General features: G+C 40.9%; 1 protein-coding gene across 1 annotated transcript; it reads left to right on the forward strand.

The window, feature by feature from the left end:
- Positions 1-1511: 1511 nt before the first annotated feature.
- Positions 1512-11757, forward strand: LOC118895287 (40S ribosomal protein S2-like). The gene is made up of 3 exons (XM_036852231.1): positions 1512-1640; positions 3316-3545; positions 11051-11757. Exons 1-3 carry the CDS (start codon positions 1512-1514, stop codon positions 11715-11717), a joined length of 1026 nt encoding a protein of 341 aa, XP_036708126.1. The 3' UTR covers positions 11718-11757.
- The last annotated feature ends 3249 nt before the right edge of the window (positions 11758-15006 follow it).

The following is a 15006-nucleotide window of genomic DNA, read 5'->3' on the forward strand; positions in this document are numbered from 1 at the left end:
TGAGCTTTCTTAGAGCAAAGTAGCTAAGTTCCAAAGATGAGCAGAGAGAGAGAGAGAGAGAGAACAAAGGTGGAAGCACCAGGTGGAAGCCATACCATCTTCTAGGAGCTAGCTTAGAAGCCACATACAGTAGTTTCACTTCTGCCACACTTTACTCATCAAGACAGTTACAAACTTGTGGTTACCAGACGCAGGCAGTTGGGGGGTGGGGGGTTGGATGAAGGCGGTCAAAAGGTACAAAGTTCCAGTTATAAGATAAATAAGTACTAGGGATGTGATGTAATATAATGTTATGTAACATAATGTACAACGTGATTAATACAATTAACACTGCTGTATGTTATGTATGAAGTTATTAAAGAGAGCAAATTCAAAGAGTGCTTATCACAAGGAAAAATATTTTTTTCTTTTTCTTTTATTTTGTCTCCGGATAAGATGCTGGATGTTCACTAAGCTTATTGTGATAATCGTTTCATGACATGTGTAAATCAAATCATTATGCTGTACACCTTAAATTTATACAGTGCTGTATGTCAATTATAACTCAATAAAAATGGAAGGAAAAAAAAGACAGTTATAAAGTCCCAATCAGCTTCAAGGGTCACCAACAAAGCCCATTAAAAATTACCAGAAAATAAAAATGGAATATGGGTAGTAAAATAAAGTCTAATCTTTTTTTCCTTTGTGCTTAGTCTAGTTTCACTTGCTCATAGGATACCACACGCAGAGGCCTTGCACTTCAGGCCAGAGTTCCTAGTGCAAAATGTCTGCACCCAACACTTCAGCTCAGCAGGCTGTGTATAGAAGTGCTGCCCACAGCACTGCAATTCAAGATGGCAGTGGCAAGCCGTTTGCAGAGATGCTGCACCTGGCACTAGGGTCTGGAGGGCTGTGAACGGCAGAGCTGTGCCCAACCCACAAGAATCACCCCTCACCCCCAAGTACTCTATAAAGCAGCCCCACTGAGGACCTTTCAGGGGGACTGTGTACTCTAGAGCAAGACCTCGCATCTCTACATTCTTTGATCAAAGAATAAAGCTTTCCTTTGCTTCTGAACCAAACTCAGTCTCATTCTATTAGCTCAGAAAACACCAGGCAGAAGGACCCTTGTTGGGGACCAACTCAGGAAGGTCCGTACAACACCGGTGCTACTTACTCAGTTCTGAACACCAGATCAGGCAAACTGCGTCACAAGAATTGTAAAATTATGGGGGTATCAGGGAAGGCCCAAGGATGGGCATTCATAGAGCCATTAGAATGTAAATTGGACAAACACACACTCGCCCGCTCCTTCCTTTATGTCCCTGAATGCGCTGTACCCCTGCTAGGAAGAGGTATCTTATATAAATTGGGGGTTACTATCCACCTAATGGGAGACAAACTGGAGATTGGAGTCCCCTTAGACAAAGAGCAAAGATGATAATGTTTATGTCTGAGGACACACCTCCCGGGACAGAGCAAGTTGACCTCCCTGGAGTAAATCCTGAGGTCTGGGCCCAGGGACGGGTGGGATGAGCTATAGGAACCAGTCCCGTGAGAGTCCATCTAAAACCCAGACATACGTGGCCAATAGAAAACAGTACCCTCTCCATCGGGAGGCCCTATTGGGCATTGTCCCTGTTCTATTTGGAAAGAAAAAGGTAGGATTACTGCAGAGAATAACTTAGAAGTAGTACAGGTTCCAAAATAAGTGGCAGTGATTCATTGCCGCAGCCACCAAAAGGAGGATGCAGAGGTAATAAAGGGAAAAAACAAGACAGACACAACTGCCAAAAGGGTAGCCCTACAATAGTAACATGGGTAGTACTTCTTTCCCCAAACTGCAGCTTGTCAAGCCATTAGGGAGTCCCATCAAGGAACTCACTATAGGAAGGAAGCCCTATGTAATTGTTTAGTTGAGGTCATGGTAACTCCTGGCATGAAAAGGATAATCAGTCAGATAGTTGAGACCTGCGCCATCTGCACAATGAACAACCCCAACACCAGACCCCCACCACCACCAAAGGCCCCAAGATAAGGCCCATTTAGACCAGAGGAACATGTGCTGGAGGAGATTGGCAGATTGATTTCACTGTCATGCCGAGAATACCGGGCAATTTCGGGTATCTCTTGGTGCTAATAGACATTTCCTGGGTGGATAGAAGCATTCCCTACTAGAACTGAAATGGCAGCCGAATGGCTAAATCATTACTCAAAGAAACAATCCCAAGGTTTGGGCTCCCAGGATCCCTACAAAGCAACAGTGTTCCAGCATTTGTGTCTCAAAAAGTGATGAAGGAGGGGCTTCCCTGGTGGCGCAGTGGTTGAGAATCCGCCTGCCAATGCAGGGGACATGGGTTCGAGCCCTGGTCTGGGAAGATCCCACATGCCACGGAGCAACTAGGCCCGTGAGCCACAATTACTGAGCCTGCGCATCTGGAGCCTGTGCTCCGCAACAAGAGAGGCCACGATAGTGAGAGGCCCGCGCACCGCGATGAAGAGTGGCCCCCACTTGCCACAACTAGAGAAAGCCCTCGCACAGAAACTAAGACCCAACACAGCCATAAATAAATAAATTAATTAATTAATTAATTTAAAAAAAAAAAAGTGATGAAGGAAATAATGAGTGCCCTTGGCATAAAATAGACCTTGCACTCAACCTGGAGACCTCAATCATTGAAGAAAGTAGGGAGATCTAATCCGACCTTGAAACAGGCCTTAGCCAAGCTATGTCAGGAAACTTGAGAAAATTGGATTAAGTTGCTTCCGATTGTCCTGCTTCGAATGCAGTTAGACCAAAGGGATAAATTAAAGTTAAGTGCACTTGACCTCTTGTATGGTAGACCCATTCCCCAAGACCTAAAAAAGAGACCCCTTAACCCCTTGAAATGGAACAACTCAAGTTACCCTCCAGGTAGGAGAAACCATGAAAGTTCTCAGGGAATATGGTGACCAGGTGCTGCCCGCACCCACCGACCTGGCCCTCCACCACTTCCAGCCAGGAGACCAAGTGAACCTAGAAACCTGGAAAACTGGCAGCCAGAAAATCAGCTCACTCCTAAGGGGAACGGACCCCTAGACTACTCGTGTGAACCTCTCTCTGGCCTGAATCTTCTCTTCCAAAAAACAACAAAAGTGTGACCAGGAATAATCAGGCCCCAGCAGTGAGCCTCAACATCAGGACACACTTGTGCCTACAGGCAAAAGATCTAGATACCTTCATTTTTAGGAAAATTTGACATGTGATCATTGTTCTCTTGATAATATTTGGGCCATGCATCCTAAATTGTCTGATGTCCTTTGTCTCAAAAGGTGGTCACTCAGGGATGCCAATAGTCAAGGCTGAGGCCTGGGGACAATCAAGCACATCTACAGGCAGCTGGGGAGAAGCTCTGCTCATCCACCTGGGGTTATGACAATGCCCAAATCAGCAGGAAGCAGTTACAGAAGACAGACCTGTGCCCCTTGGCACCCCTCAAGAATGAGGAGCGGGACAAAGGACAGAGTAGGAGTCTGTCACCAGCAAAGCTCACCGACAATTTCCAGGAAATAAGAATTGAATCTGGGTAATAAAATAAAGTCTGACCTTTTGTGAGTGTGCTCAGTCCAGCTTCACTTGTTCATAGGGGGCCGTGTGCAGAGGCCTCGCACCCAGCTATTCAGATCAGAGTTCCTAGTGCGAAACGGCTGTGCCAACATCTCAGCTGGGTGGGGGTGGGCCATGTGCAGAAGCTCAGCCCAGTGCAGCAGCGCCCACCCCACGGAACTCTGCCCCCTCCCTGCTAACCAGACCCTATAAAGCAGCCCCACCCATGGCCTGTCCCGGAGAACGTGTGCTCACACCTCTCCATTCTCTGACCAAAGAATAAAGCTTTCCTTTGCTTCTGAACTGAACTCGGTTTTTTCTATTGGCTCGAATGACACCAGGCAGAAAAACCCTTTTTGGGGACCATTTCGGGAGGGCAGGTAACACAAGGAGAGGGAAATAGACTCCATTTTTTGATGAGAATGGCAAGGTTGTGAAGAGCATATGAGACTGGAGATACTGCTGTAGCCATCTGAGGCAATACAATCTGCCCCACTGTGTGAACTCATAGAAATGACTCATAACCTGATCTGGGAAGCAGAGCTCAGAGAGGGAAACAAAGTATGAATCACGAGCCACAAGGCAAATACTGCCCTGAAATTCAGCAAATAATGTGAAAAACAGAAACACAATGTACAGCCATATTGTAAAGATTTCTTTTGAAATCTCAAAAAATTCCTATAAAAGATGAAACCAGTTAGTCAGCAGGGGTGGAAGGCTGTCTCCAACTTCTGCCCAGGCCTTAACAGATCTTGAGCTGGTCTGACTTGTTCCCCCTAGGCCAGGGGCAATGGCTTCATTTGTACAATATCCCCACCCCTCCAGTGTCCAGTACTCCATTCTCCACTTATAAGTAGCCAGGAGCAGTAAGAGAGGGCATTGAGGAAAGGAAAATAGTGCAGGTGGAAAGTGGAGTTGCCCCACAGGGTAGGCTGGGTGAAAGCTGAACAAAGTCATGGGGCACAGGCCAGCCTGCTTCAGAGTGCTGGCTATGAGTGGTACCTAATCTGCACTGCCTGGCCAAGAGGACAGCTCACATGGGTCCTCAGCACAGGCAGTAGACTGTGACTCCCAGAGGGATACTGGTGAGTCTTTAGATGCCCATCTGCTCCTTTTCATCTTATTCTCTCCAACTGAGAAAACTTTACCTTGTCTGGAGGAAGCAGAAAGAAAGAAAGCATGTATTGTTCTAAATAGCCTACCTTATTAGTGAACTGTGGCATCTGAATTTAAAAAGCAAATATTAGCATCTTTATTCCCTGGTTTCATTCTGTCTAGCCCAGCACTGTCCAATAGAAATACAAATCAAGGCATCCATGTAATTTTAAATTTTCCAATGGCCACATTAAAAAAGTAAAAAGAAATAAATCAAGTTAAATTTTAATAATATAATTTGTTTAATGAAATGTATCTAAAGTATTATCATTTTAGCATATAATCAACCTAAAAATGATTAATGAGATATTTTTAATCCTTATTTCATACTAACAAATCTGATGTGTATTTTACACCTACAACACATCTCGAAACAGATGCTAAATACTTGATTGGTTTTTAAATTTCATAAAATGTAGAGTTGAAAAGATTCACATAGTTGGCCCAAGCCAACTATGCAAGTTGGCCCAAGCATAATGAAAAGTCTTGCAATAACTGAATCAGGTATCAGGGGTTTTTTAATTTAAACTAATTTAAATGAAATAAAATTCTGCGTTCAATTCTTTAGTTACGCTAGTCACGTGACTAGGGGGTCCTCTATTGGACAGTGCAGGTCTAGATACCCACACTGTGCTGGGTGAAAGAGCCTCAGAAAATAAGGTGGAAGGAACACTTTTAAACAGCTGGAGGGGCAAAGTATATGCACAGAGCAGTTGAACATTCCAAAAAGTTCCCCAGCACAAAGATATTGTACAAAATTAGTGGCTATTCAGCATCAGGTTTAAAATTCTAACATTACCAGAATCGAATGGTCAAAAAAGCGACAGACTAAACAGAATCACTTGTTATGAAAGACCAAGGCCCCTCCTGGAAATCCCAGCCTAGTGTGGGGGTTGCAGCAATGAGCTGGTTCTGGCAATACCCAGAGCTATTCCAACAAGGACAGACAAGAACTCCCCTCCCAAGCTCCCCAGTACAACAGCTGACTGGCATTTCTCTCATGCTCTTGACTGGGTTCCTGTTCCTCCTAATCTAAAATGTGATTAAATTGAATTGCTTTCTAAATCTGTTATGTAATTTGTATGTAATGCCCTTAATATTGGGTTTGAATACAATTGCAATAAGATACACTAATTGATTCATTTAATTTTATTTTCCATTCTTTGAATGGAAGCCTTTGGGACTCAATATGTAAAGTGATATGCAAATTGGGACTTTGATGCAAGAAGACTTGGCAGTTTTTTTAACCAGGACTCAAGCATTACTTGTAATCATTTAAGAGAGTAATTTCAAACAAAGCAACCTCTACTTGTCCTTCTATGTGATTAAATTTCGGTGTACACAAACATATACGTACAAAACATGCTCAAAATTACTGAATTTTAATTGAAGGTATAGGTCAAAAAACATTTATACTTCCCCATGGTTATTCGATCCCTAACCCTAACATAAAATAGAATAAGGTTTTACAGGTTCACGTAACTTTCCACCGAATGGATGACACAGAGAGTAGTTGCAAAAGAGATATCAATCCATCAGCAACTAATGAGCACCTTCTTTGGATTAATAATAATGACAGCTAATATTTAGTGAGTGCTTATTATGAGATAGGCTCTATGCTCAGATTTTTATCTGGATTATTTTCCTGCTAAGGATTCTGTTAGGAGCTTGCAGAGATGCATGGATGATAAAACACATTCCCTATATCCAAAGAGCTTAAAATTTAAATGTCAATGGTTGGTATCAACAAAAGGTGCTCTAGGAGTTGAGAGAAGAGAGAGACATCTTTTGAACCCCCCAAATTTAGCTTTCCGTTTTCCTTATTCCCAAACTGTTGCTGTGGATGCAAGCATGATTCCGATACTAAGAGACAAATAGCTTAATGTGTAGATAAGATGATTTTAAAATAACTGTTCTTTGTCCTCCACTTCCTCCTTCCAAATAAATGCCATTTTTCTGACTTCAGAGGAGATCACAAATTTCAAGTCATGAATGCAATCTCTCACTGTTGTCACTGTTCCCAAAGGGTGGCTCACACAATAACAGCGCTGGCAATTTCATCACTCACCGCAGTTAATATATTTCAGTATGATCAAAACATAGTTTACAGGAAATTGCTATGCTATTGATGTCATGGATGAGGAAATCAGTACATGAGATAGCCAAGTTCTAGAAATCTGAGAAAATGAGTAGTTGGGGGGTGAGGGGTGGAGCTTATTTGTTGTTGAGATAACATTAACAGTGTGGGTGCCATGGCTGGATTTCAGTTTGGAAATGATGGGTAAAGGCAGACCAACAGCCTCAGCAGTCAAGGAGAGGCTTCCCTGAGTCTAAATGCCATTGGAGGAGTGAGGTGAACTCTTTCCTAAAGATATGGGAACTTTCATAGGCCACGAGACGTTTGAGAGGTTTTTTCAGAGTTTTAGAAGTGAAGACATCTACATTAGTCTGCTTGGGTTGCCATAACAAAATATGACAGACTGTATGGCTTAAACAACAGAAATTTATTTTCTCACAGTTCTAGAGGCTGGAAAGTCCAAGATCATGGTTCGGCATGGTTTCTGGTGAGAGCTCTTTTCCTGGCTCATAGAAAGGTACCTTCTTACTGTGTTCTTATATGGTCATTTTTCATTGCTTGCACGTGGAGAGAGAAAGAGAGGGACATTCTCTCTCTCTCTCTCGCTCTCTCTCTCTTCCCCCCCTCCCTCTCTATCTCGCCCCCTACCCCTCTCTCTCCTTCTCCCTCTTCCTCTCCCTCTTCCTCTTCTTTTAAGGCCTACAATCCTATAGGATTAGGGTCCCATCCTTATCACTTCATTTAATCTTAATTACCTTATAAAATCCCTATCTCCAAATACAGTCACATTGGGAGTTAAGACCTCAACATATGAATCTGGAGGTGTTGAGGAGCAGAGAGGAGACACAATTCAGTCCAAAGCAACATCCAAAGATCAAGAAGTCCAACTTCAAAATGTTTCAGATGAAAAAACTGAAGTTACGCTTCTTATGTACTTTTTTCAGCAAGAACCAAGGGCTGAAAATAATCCAGTGAGTGCCCTAGGCGCCCCACATCCTAAAATGAGAGGTTAAACTATATATGTTGGCTGTGCTGAGAAACTGGGAAAGCATGCAAATGTAGTGCATGGTTCCCACTTTCAAGCTACATGAGAGAAGACAAAGAATTCATATATGCGTTGAGGATATTGGGGAGGGAGGATGTCAGTGCTAGAGAACATTGTTCCTGAGCTGCAGTGTGCCCCTCCCCACCTCATGGGGGAGAAGAATGGGGCACTTTCTCCCCAGTGAGAGACGCAACCAAAACTTGGTAGATGACCGCAGGAATTTGGTGGACACAGAGACTGGTGCCTGACTCTTAAGTGAATAGATCTGAAGTTGAAAGAATATGGCTAGATTAGACTGCAGCTAAGAGGAAAGACAAATGACCCTGCAAGGAGAAGGCTGAACTTCTCACCAAAGAGGACTACCCCACGGTGTGATGTGACCTCAACAAAGTGGTAGGAACCTATAGTCAGAGGTCCCCTGTGCAGAATTCTGATGAACGCACCAAAAGGTCCCCATGAGAACAAGAGCCAGTAAGTGTGCACTTGCTATGTAAAGAGCTCCCAGTGCCAGATGACAAGAGGACCAGACATATGTGCTCCTCATCCTTGTCCCCACCCCCTCACACCTTTCCAATCCTGAGCCTGACCCAGCAGAGGTCAGAAACAGCATCTGGCATAATGACGGAGGAGTGAATGTCAGAAAGCACAGTGAGCATTTTTTTGACTTATCGTGACAAAATATTTTGTTTTTAGGATGGTCTCTAGCTAGCTGACCACAGATTCTTGAGTGAATCCTGCCAAGATTAGCCTCAAATGCTATCACTGCTAACTACCTTACTTGCCCAAGAAGCACTTGTAAATATCTCTCAAGATTGTATAGCTATAGCATACCAAGAACCTTTAATGGAAAGTAAAACTTTGAGTTAATTAACTGAATTTTATGTGTGAGGTTGCTAATCACTCTTGGAAATACACAAGTTCCTTGTTGACAAAACACCCTGGAGTAGAGGAAAAGTCAGTAGACTGGCAGCCAGAGAGACCTAGTTTCTAGCCTTGCTTGCTCTAGGGCCTTAACTAATTCTCTCTGGGCCTCATTTTTCCCATTAATAAGAATAAGGCGTTGGACTCAATGAGTTCTATGGTTCTATGATTTTTTATTTTCTTCTACATCCTTCAGTATCATGTAAGAAAAGGCATTCATTTGAAACCTCGAAATATCTTAGTCCTTTGAGAGGTAAGAGTGCTGGTGAATTTCCAAAAGATAGTATCTCACCAGTGTTCCCTTACCATGTTAGCACCTCAGGGATAAGGAGGGCTCCAGAGAATGTAATCTGGGAAACACTGAGTTTATCTAAAGTGGGATGAAGAATTAAGAGCCAATATAAGCCAAATATGTGACCTGGGAAAAAAATCTTAGTCCTAAAAACAAGACCTCAATTTAAGATTTGAAGACTTAGCAACCCAAAGGCCAGTGAGTTGTCTCATGTCACACAGTGATTAGTAGTAGTGCCAGAACAAGAAACCAAATCTTTGGAATACAATGCAATGAAGATAAAATTATTTTAAAGCTCCGTGGACCTAACAGTCAACAGCAACATGCTGTTGTGGTTAGTTTTCAAATCTAAGCAGATCTTGAGAATCCAATATTTTTCTGAAAATCTTCAGGGCCACACTTCACAACAGCACTTTGTTGCATAAAATTCATTTGTATGCACTACTTCACATCTTCTTAACACGTGAATGGTTCCACACTTTACTATATACTCTTAGTGGATTTAAATTTCAAGACTGAATCTGAGCTCTATGAAGACATCAATGAGGTATTGTGAGAAAAAAAAAACAAAGTACAAGCTAACTCTGTTCAAAAACTAGTTCATAATTGAGTATTTGAGTGGAAAACTCACTCAGCTTCTCAGTTTATCTATATTAGTTTGACCTTCTGATATATAGGTCTGTGGGAATTATTTTGTATGTTTAATTGAAAATATCAGTAGGAATAAAAATTTCAAGAGCATAATAACTTTGTTAATTTATGATCTTCTAATTTAGCAAAAATGCTACAGCAAAGCAATTCTCTGAATTACAGTAACATGTTTAGTATTGTTTTTTAATCTCATAGATCTTTTCTTTTCAACTGAACTTTGAACATGCTCTAACATCTCTGCCTGCAGGGAGATGGACTGAGGAACAAGCAGAATATTAAACACCCGCTTATATGTCTCCCCAGGGAGTCTTCTGCTAATATTATACATTGCAACAACATTGCTTGAATGGTTTATTAATGGCAGTGAAACAGAGTGAATGCTACATACAATGATAATAAAAACAAAGGTAATTTATACTCTGCCTAACTGCCAGATAGCTTTAAAGACCTTACAAGGATACACTTAAACTACTAGCAATACAAAATAAAAATGGGACAAAGTGCCTTTGGATATGAGAAAGAATCAGAACGATGTGTTGTCCAGTTCCAGGAAAACTGAACTGTGGACTCCTGCTCAACAGTTCTAAATTTATAAACATTTACATCCTCCCTTTGTTTCAGGATTTGAAATATACCCATGAGCATGCCAAGCCATCATTTCAGGTGAAGAAGAAATTCTGACTTTAAAAAACAATGATCAGTGTACCCAACCAGAGACCCAGTACATCTCGGCATTTCCAATTTTCCATAAAGAACTCCCTCCTGAAACTTAGATCCTGAAAAAGTTAGAATTCGAAAAAAAAAAAAAAAAGGACAGAAGAAAAGAGAGAAGTATGGAGACAGTGAAATAGTAGTGAATGCCCATTTTCTCATTTGGAAACTCCATCCAGGAAGCTGAATACATGATACAGCAACTTCTTTGCCTGCCACCTACCCACCCACCTCTGAAGTTAAATGTTTATCAGTAAAGTGTTCATCAGGTCAAATATCTTCTGGTAAAAATACACATTCACACTGAGTCTTTATGAAAACACCAACTTGATTATATCCAGGGAAGATAAATTTCCAAATTAGATTCTATCTTTCTATCCCTAAACACTTTGCTCTAGCCCACATTTATCCAAGAAGATTTTACATCCTTAATTTAAATAATCTCATATTCAGACATATTTTTGGTCAGTTTTTACAAGTGACTCAGAATTTTGGTGATTTATATTCTCTCTGCTATATTCTAAGGAAGGTAAATTTTAGTATCTGGGGTATCTTTTGTCTGTTGAATGGAGTGATAAGTGAAGAAATGTAGGTTTGGAAGAGCTGGGACAGAGCTAAATTATTCTGAGTAAGAAAGATCCAGGACTCAGGAACCAGAATTGGAAGATGTAGAGACTATGGGGGAAAGAGAAGAGATATTGACTTTTTCTTGGGGGCATCTCTCAAGAACGAGGTTTTGAAGATCATGCCTGTGCAAAAGCAGACCCGTGCTGGCCAGCGGACCAGGTTCAAGGTGTTTGTCGCCATTGGGGATTACAACGGACATGTTGGTTTGGGTGTGAAGTGCTCTAAGGAGGTAGCCACTGCCATCCGTGGGGCCATCATTCTGGCCAAGCTCTCCATCGTCCCCATGCAACGAGGCTACTGGGGGAACAAGATCGGCAAGCCCCATACAGTCCCTTGCAAAGTGACTGGACGCTGTGGCTCTGTGCTGGTGTGCCTCATCCCTGCCCCCAGGGACACTGGCATCATCTCAGCCTCTGTGCCCAAGAAGCTACTGATGATGGCTGGAATTGACGATGGCTACACCTCTGCCAGGGGCTGCACTGCCACGCTGGGCAACTTCGCCAAGGCCACTTTTGATGCCATTTCCAAGACCTACAGTTATCTCACTCCTGATCTCTGGAAAGAGACGGTGTTCACCAAGTCTCCGTATCAGGAATTCACTGACCATCTTGTGAAGACCCACACCAGAGTTTCCGTGCAGAGGACCCAGGCTCCAGCTGTAGCCACCACATAGTTTTCTATAAGAAAAATAAAGTGATTGAAGCTAAAAAAAACAAAAAGGGAAGACCAGCATCCGAGAGCCAAGCAGAGGCTTAGAAGGAGACGACTAAAGGGGCTCTGCAGCACAAAGCTACGTGTTATATAATGTACTTTCTCCTCTCCTATTTGCTCACCAATGCCTGTGGAGTCTATTTTCATCTCGAGGAATGCAAAGAAATACTGAATCTTGCTTAGAGGGTAGTGGGTATGGCGGGGGCGGGGGGAAGATGGGGGTGTGGAAGGGTGAAAACAAAGGCCAAATGTGATAGCAGACATCCATATAGGTTATAGATGATACAAAAAAATCAATCATACACTTATTCATTCATTTTTTTTAAATTATCAAATATCTAAAATCTCCCAGGAAATTCATACAGAGGTAGCAATAGGAAACTTGTGGTTATAAGTGATAGAAACTAATAATCCAAATGAAAAGAGATCCTTTTTCCCAGCTTCTACATATTAAATCTCAGGAAAGTCTCTAAATGGCTGTAGTTAATTGCACATCCCTGAAACAATTCCTGTGTCCAGGAATATGCAACACTCTGAACGAATTACCTCTAGAAATTAATGAAAATTAATGAAATGAAGAACCAGTAACTTTATTTTGTTTTATAGTCAGTTTACTTGTTTGCCTCTCCAACTATATTACAAGCATCTTTAGGATAGAAATGAAATATTATTAGGCTTTGAACCCTCAGCACCCAGAATAATACATGAAATATAATAGGTACTAAATAAATATTTGAAAACGAACTGATGAATATTCGGGACCACTTGCTTTTCCTCTTCTACATGCTCATTAGTCCCATCCCATCTCCAACAGCTCGCCCCTCCCCACCCATCCCTTCTGCAATCTCCCTGAGAATAAAAGATTAACCTGTAAACAATCAATCCTGTCATTTTTAAGATTTTTTCAGGAGCTGGTACAAATGATTGGTTGGATATATTTTATGAAAAAAAATTGATATAATGTACAATTTGGTTAAATTTATGATGAAAGATCTTGGGAACATGTCCTCAAGTAGAGAGAAATAAGTGTAGCGCTATTCTTCTTACTGTATTATTTCCATTTAGTCTCTGACTTCAAATACTCTTTTTACATCCAACCTAAAAATTATACTTAGCTTGGAAACATTTACAAATTTCAAGTTACATCAAGCACTTGAGAATTTACTCTGCAAAAGACTGTTACCATAGCTTACGACCTCATCAGAAAATCTGATTGAGTTATGCCTTGTTAACTGTCCCTATTCATCATTCCACATTTAACTAATGCAACATTTTATTGAGGTTGCCAAAAGACAATGTTGATTATGAAAACCGGAAAAAACATAAGTTGAAATATGTTGACATTTTTTTCTTACATCTTTATTGGAGCATAATTGCTTTACAGTGTTGTGTTAGTTTCCACTGTATGTTGACATATTTTTAATCTAAGACACCTCCACTTTACAAAGTTGGTTGTTCTGGTTTGGATAGTTTATTAGCTACTATTGTGTGTGTGTGTGTGTTCCTATATGTGTGTGTATATATCTATTTACTTGTGCTGTGTATGTATGTACTTCTGTTATAACAAAAGGATTGAAAAGACCCAGGCCTGATATAATTCCACAGTCATCAGGGACCCAGCTCCTTTCATCTTCCATGCTACCATCATCAACACCTACCTAGTCCAAGATTACTGCTCCAGATGACATTAAGTTCACATTCCAGCGAGCCGGAGACAGAAACACTCCTTTGGGCAGGTTTTACTACTTTCCTTTTACGGCATAATGTGGAAATTGTACCCATCACTTCTACTCATTTTCTATTAGTCAGAACTAAGTTACATGGCCAAAACTAGCTACAAAGAATGCTGGGATTATTTTAGCTAGGTAGCCATATGCTCAGGTGCACATCTATTATTATATGTATTCTATTAGAAAGAGAGAACAAATAATGGAGACAACAGTAACATCTGCCAGTGTCTTTTCCTTTGTTCCTTAATAATGAAAGATTTCTGTTCCAACTATGTATCCCATAAAGATCCAAACTTCCATAAAGTCCTTGCAATTGATTCACCTGAGTAATAATAGGCTGCATATGCTGCAGTCTTCATGACACTGAACATAAAATATCAAACAGCAATGCCCATAAGTTACCAAGAGATGAGATGAAAGGAAGAGATGTTTTATTGGCATTGCACAGGAAGTGTCATGGTGGCACAATGGGGTTTTGTTTTTCAACTTAAACTTGAAAGAGAAAATGACTCTGCAAAAAGCAATATTGAATGCCCTTCCCAACACCACTGCTCTCAGCAAAACACTGATAATGGCAGAGAGAACAAACTACCAAATAAATCCAGAAGCACAGGGAATAGATGAGAGATGATAGAGAAATAGAGCATCATGTATCTTTTCCTGGGGTTGATGCATAAAGCAGGTAGTGACTACTGTTCAAATCATGTTTGAGAGAAGTAAAACTTCCCAGAAAAATTAATTTGTAACAATTTAGTATCTAAAGATCACATTTTGAGTAGTGCATAAGGAAAGACTCAGAGTTTAATATCAAATTTCGTAATGCCAGAAGCAGACTTCTTAAAACAACAGGGAAGTGAATGGATATATGCGACCCACAGACACCCACATTCTCTGACATAATATGCCAAAGCCTTGAGTAATCCAGTGTGGCCCAGCTAACAGTTATCATCAGTTCTGTGGTAAGAATGATTGGAGAGTATTACTGGGTATCACTCTCTACGTATTCTTTGTAAATTGTTATGTATAAATATATTTAATTACTTGTAGTTTTCATTGTATGGTGTTCATTTAGTCATTCTTGACAGGCTGGTTTGCCTTTTTTTATAAAGCCACAAGATAAAGAACCCATTCTACCCAGTATTCCAGTCTGGGAAATTTACCCTATAGGCATACCCCCACAAGTACAAAGATAAATATATATGGGTGTTCCCTGCCTGGTTACACAACAGAAGTGTATATGGTCATTAAAAAGAAGAAAGTAAATATATGTATAGTGTATTTCATTTATTCTCTTAAATGTTCATAAATGTATATAATCTCTCTAGAAGAATCAGGGGGACTGGGAGAGAGACTTATACTTTTCACTTCATAGTATTATATTTATGGTATTGGTTTTTACCATAAATAACAACTTTAATTTTTTAACTAGCTAATAAAAGAATTCCTTCAAGACATTGTGACACATAAATATCTGAATGGAGACGATCTCTCCACGCCATGAATCAGGTATCTAGAATGGAC

This window comes from Balaenoptera musculus, chromosome 5 (assembly GCF_009873245.2).
Source record: "Balaenoptera musculus isolate JJ_BM4_2016_0621 chromosome 5, mBalMus1.pri.v3, whole genome shotgun sequence".
NCBI lineage: Eukaryota > Metazoa > Chordata > Mammalia > Artiodactyla > Balaenopteridae > Balaenoptera > Balaenoptera musculus.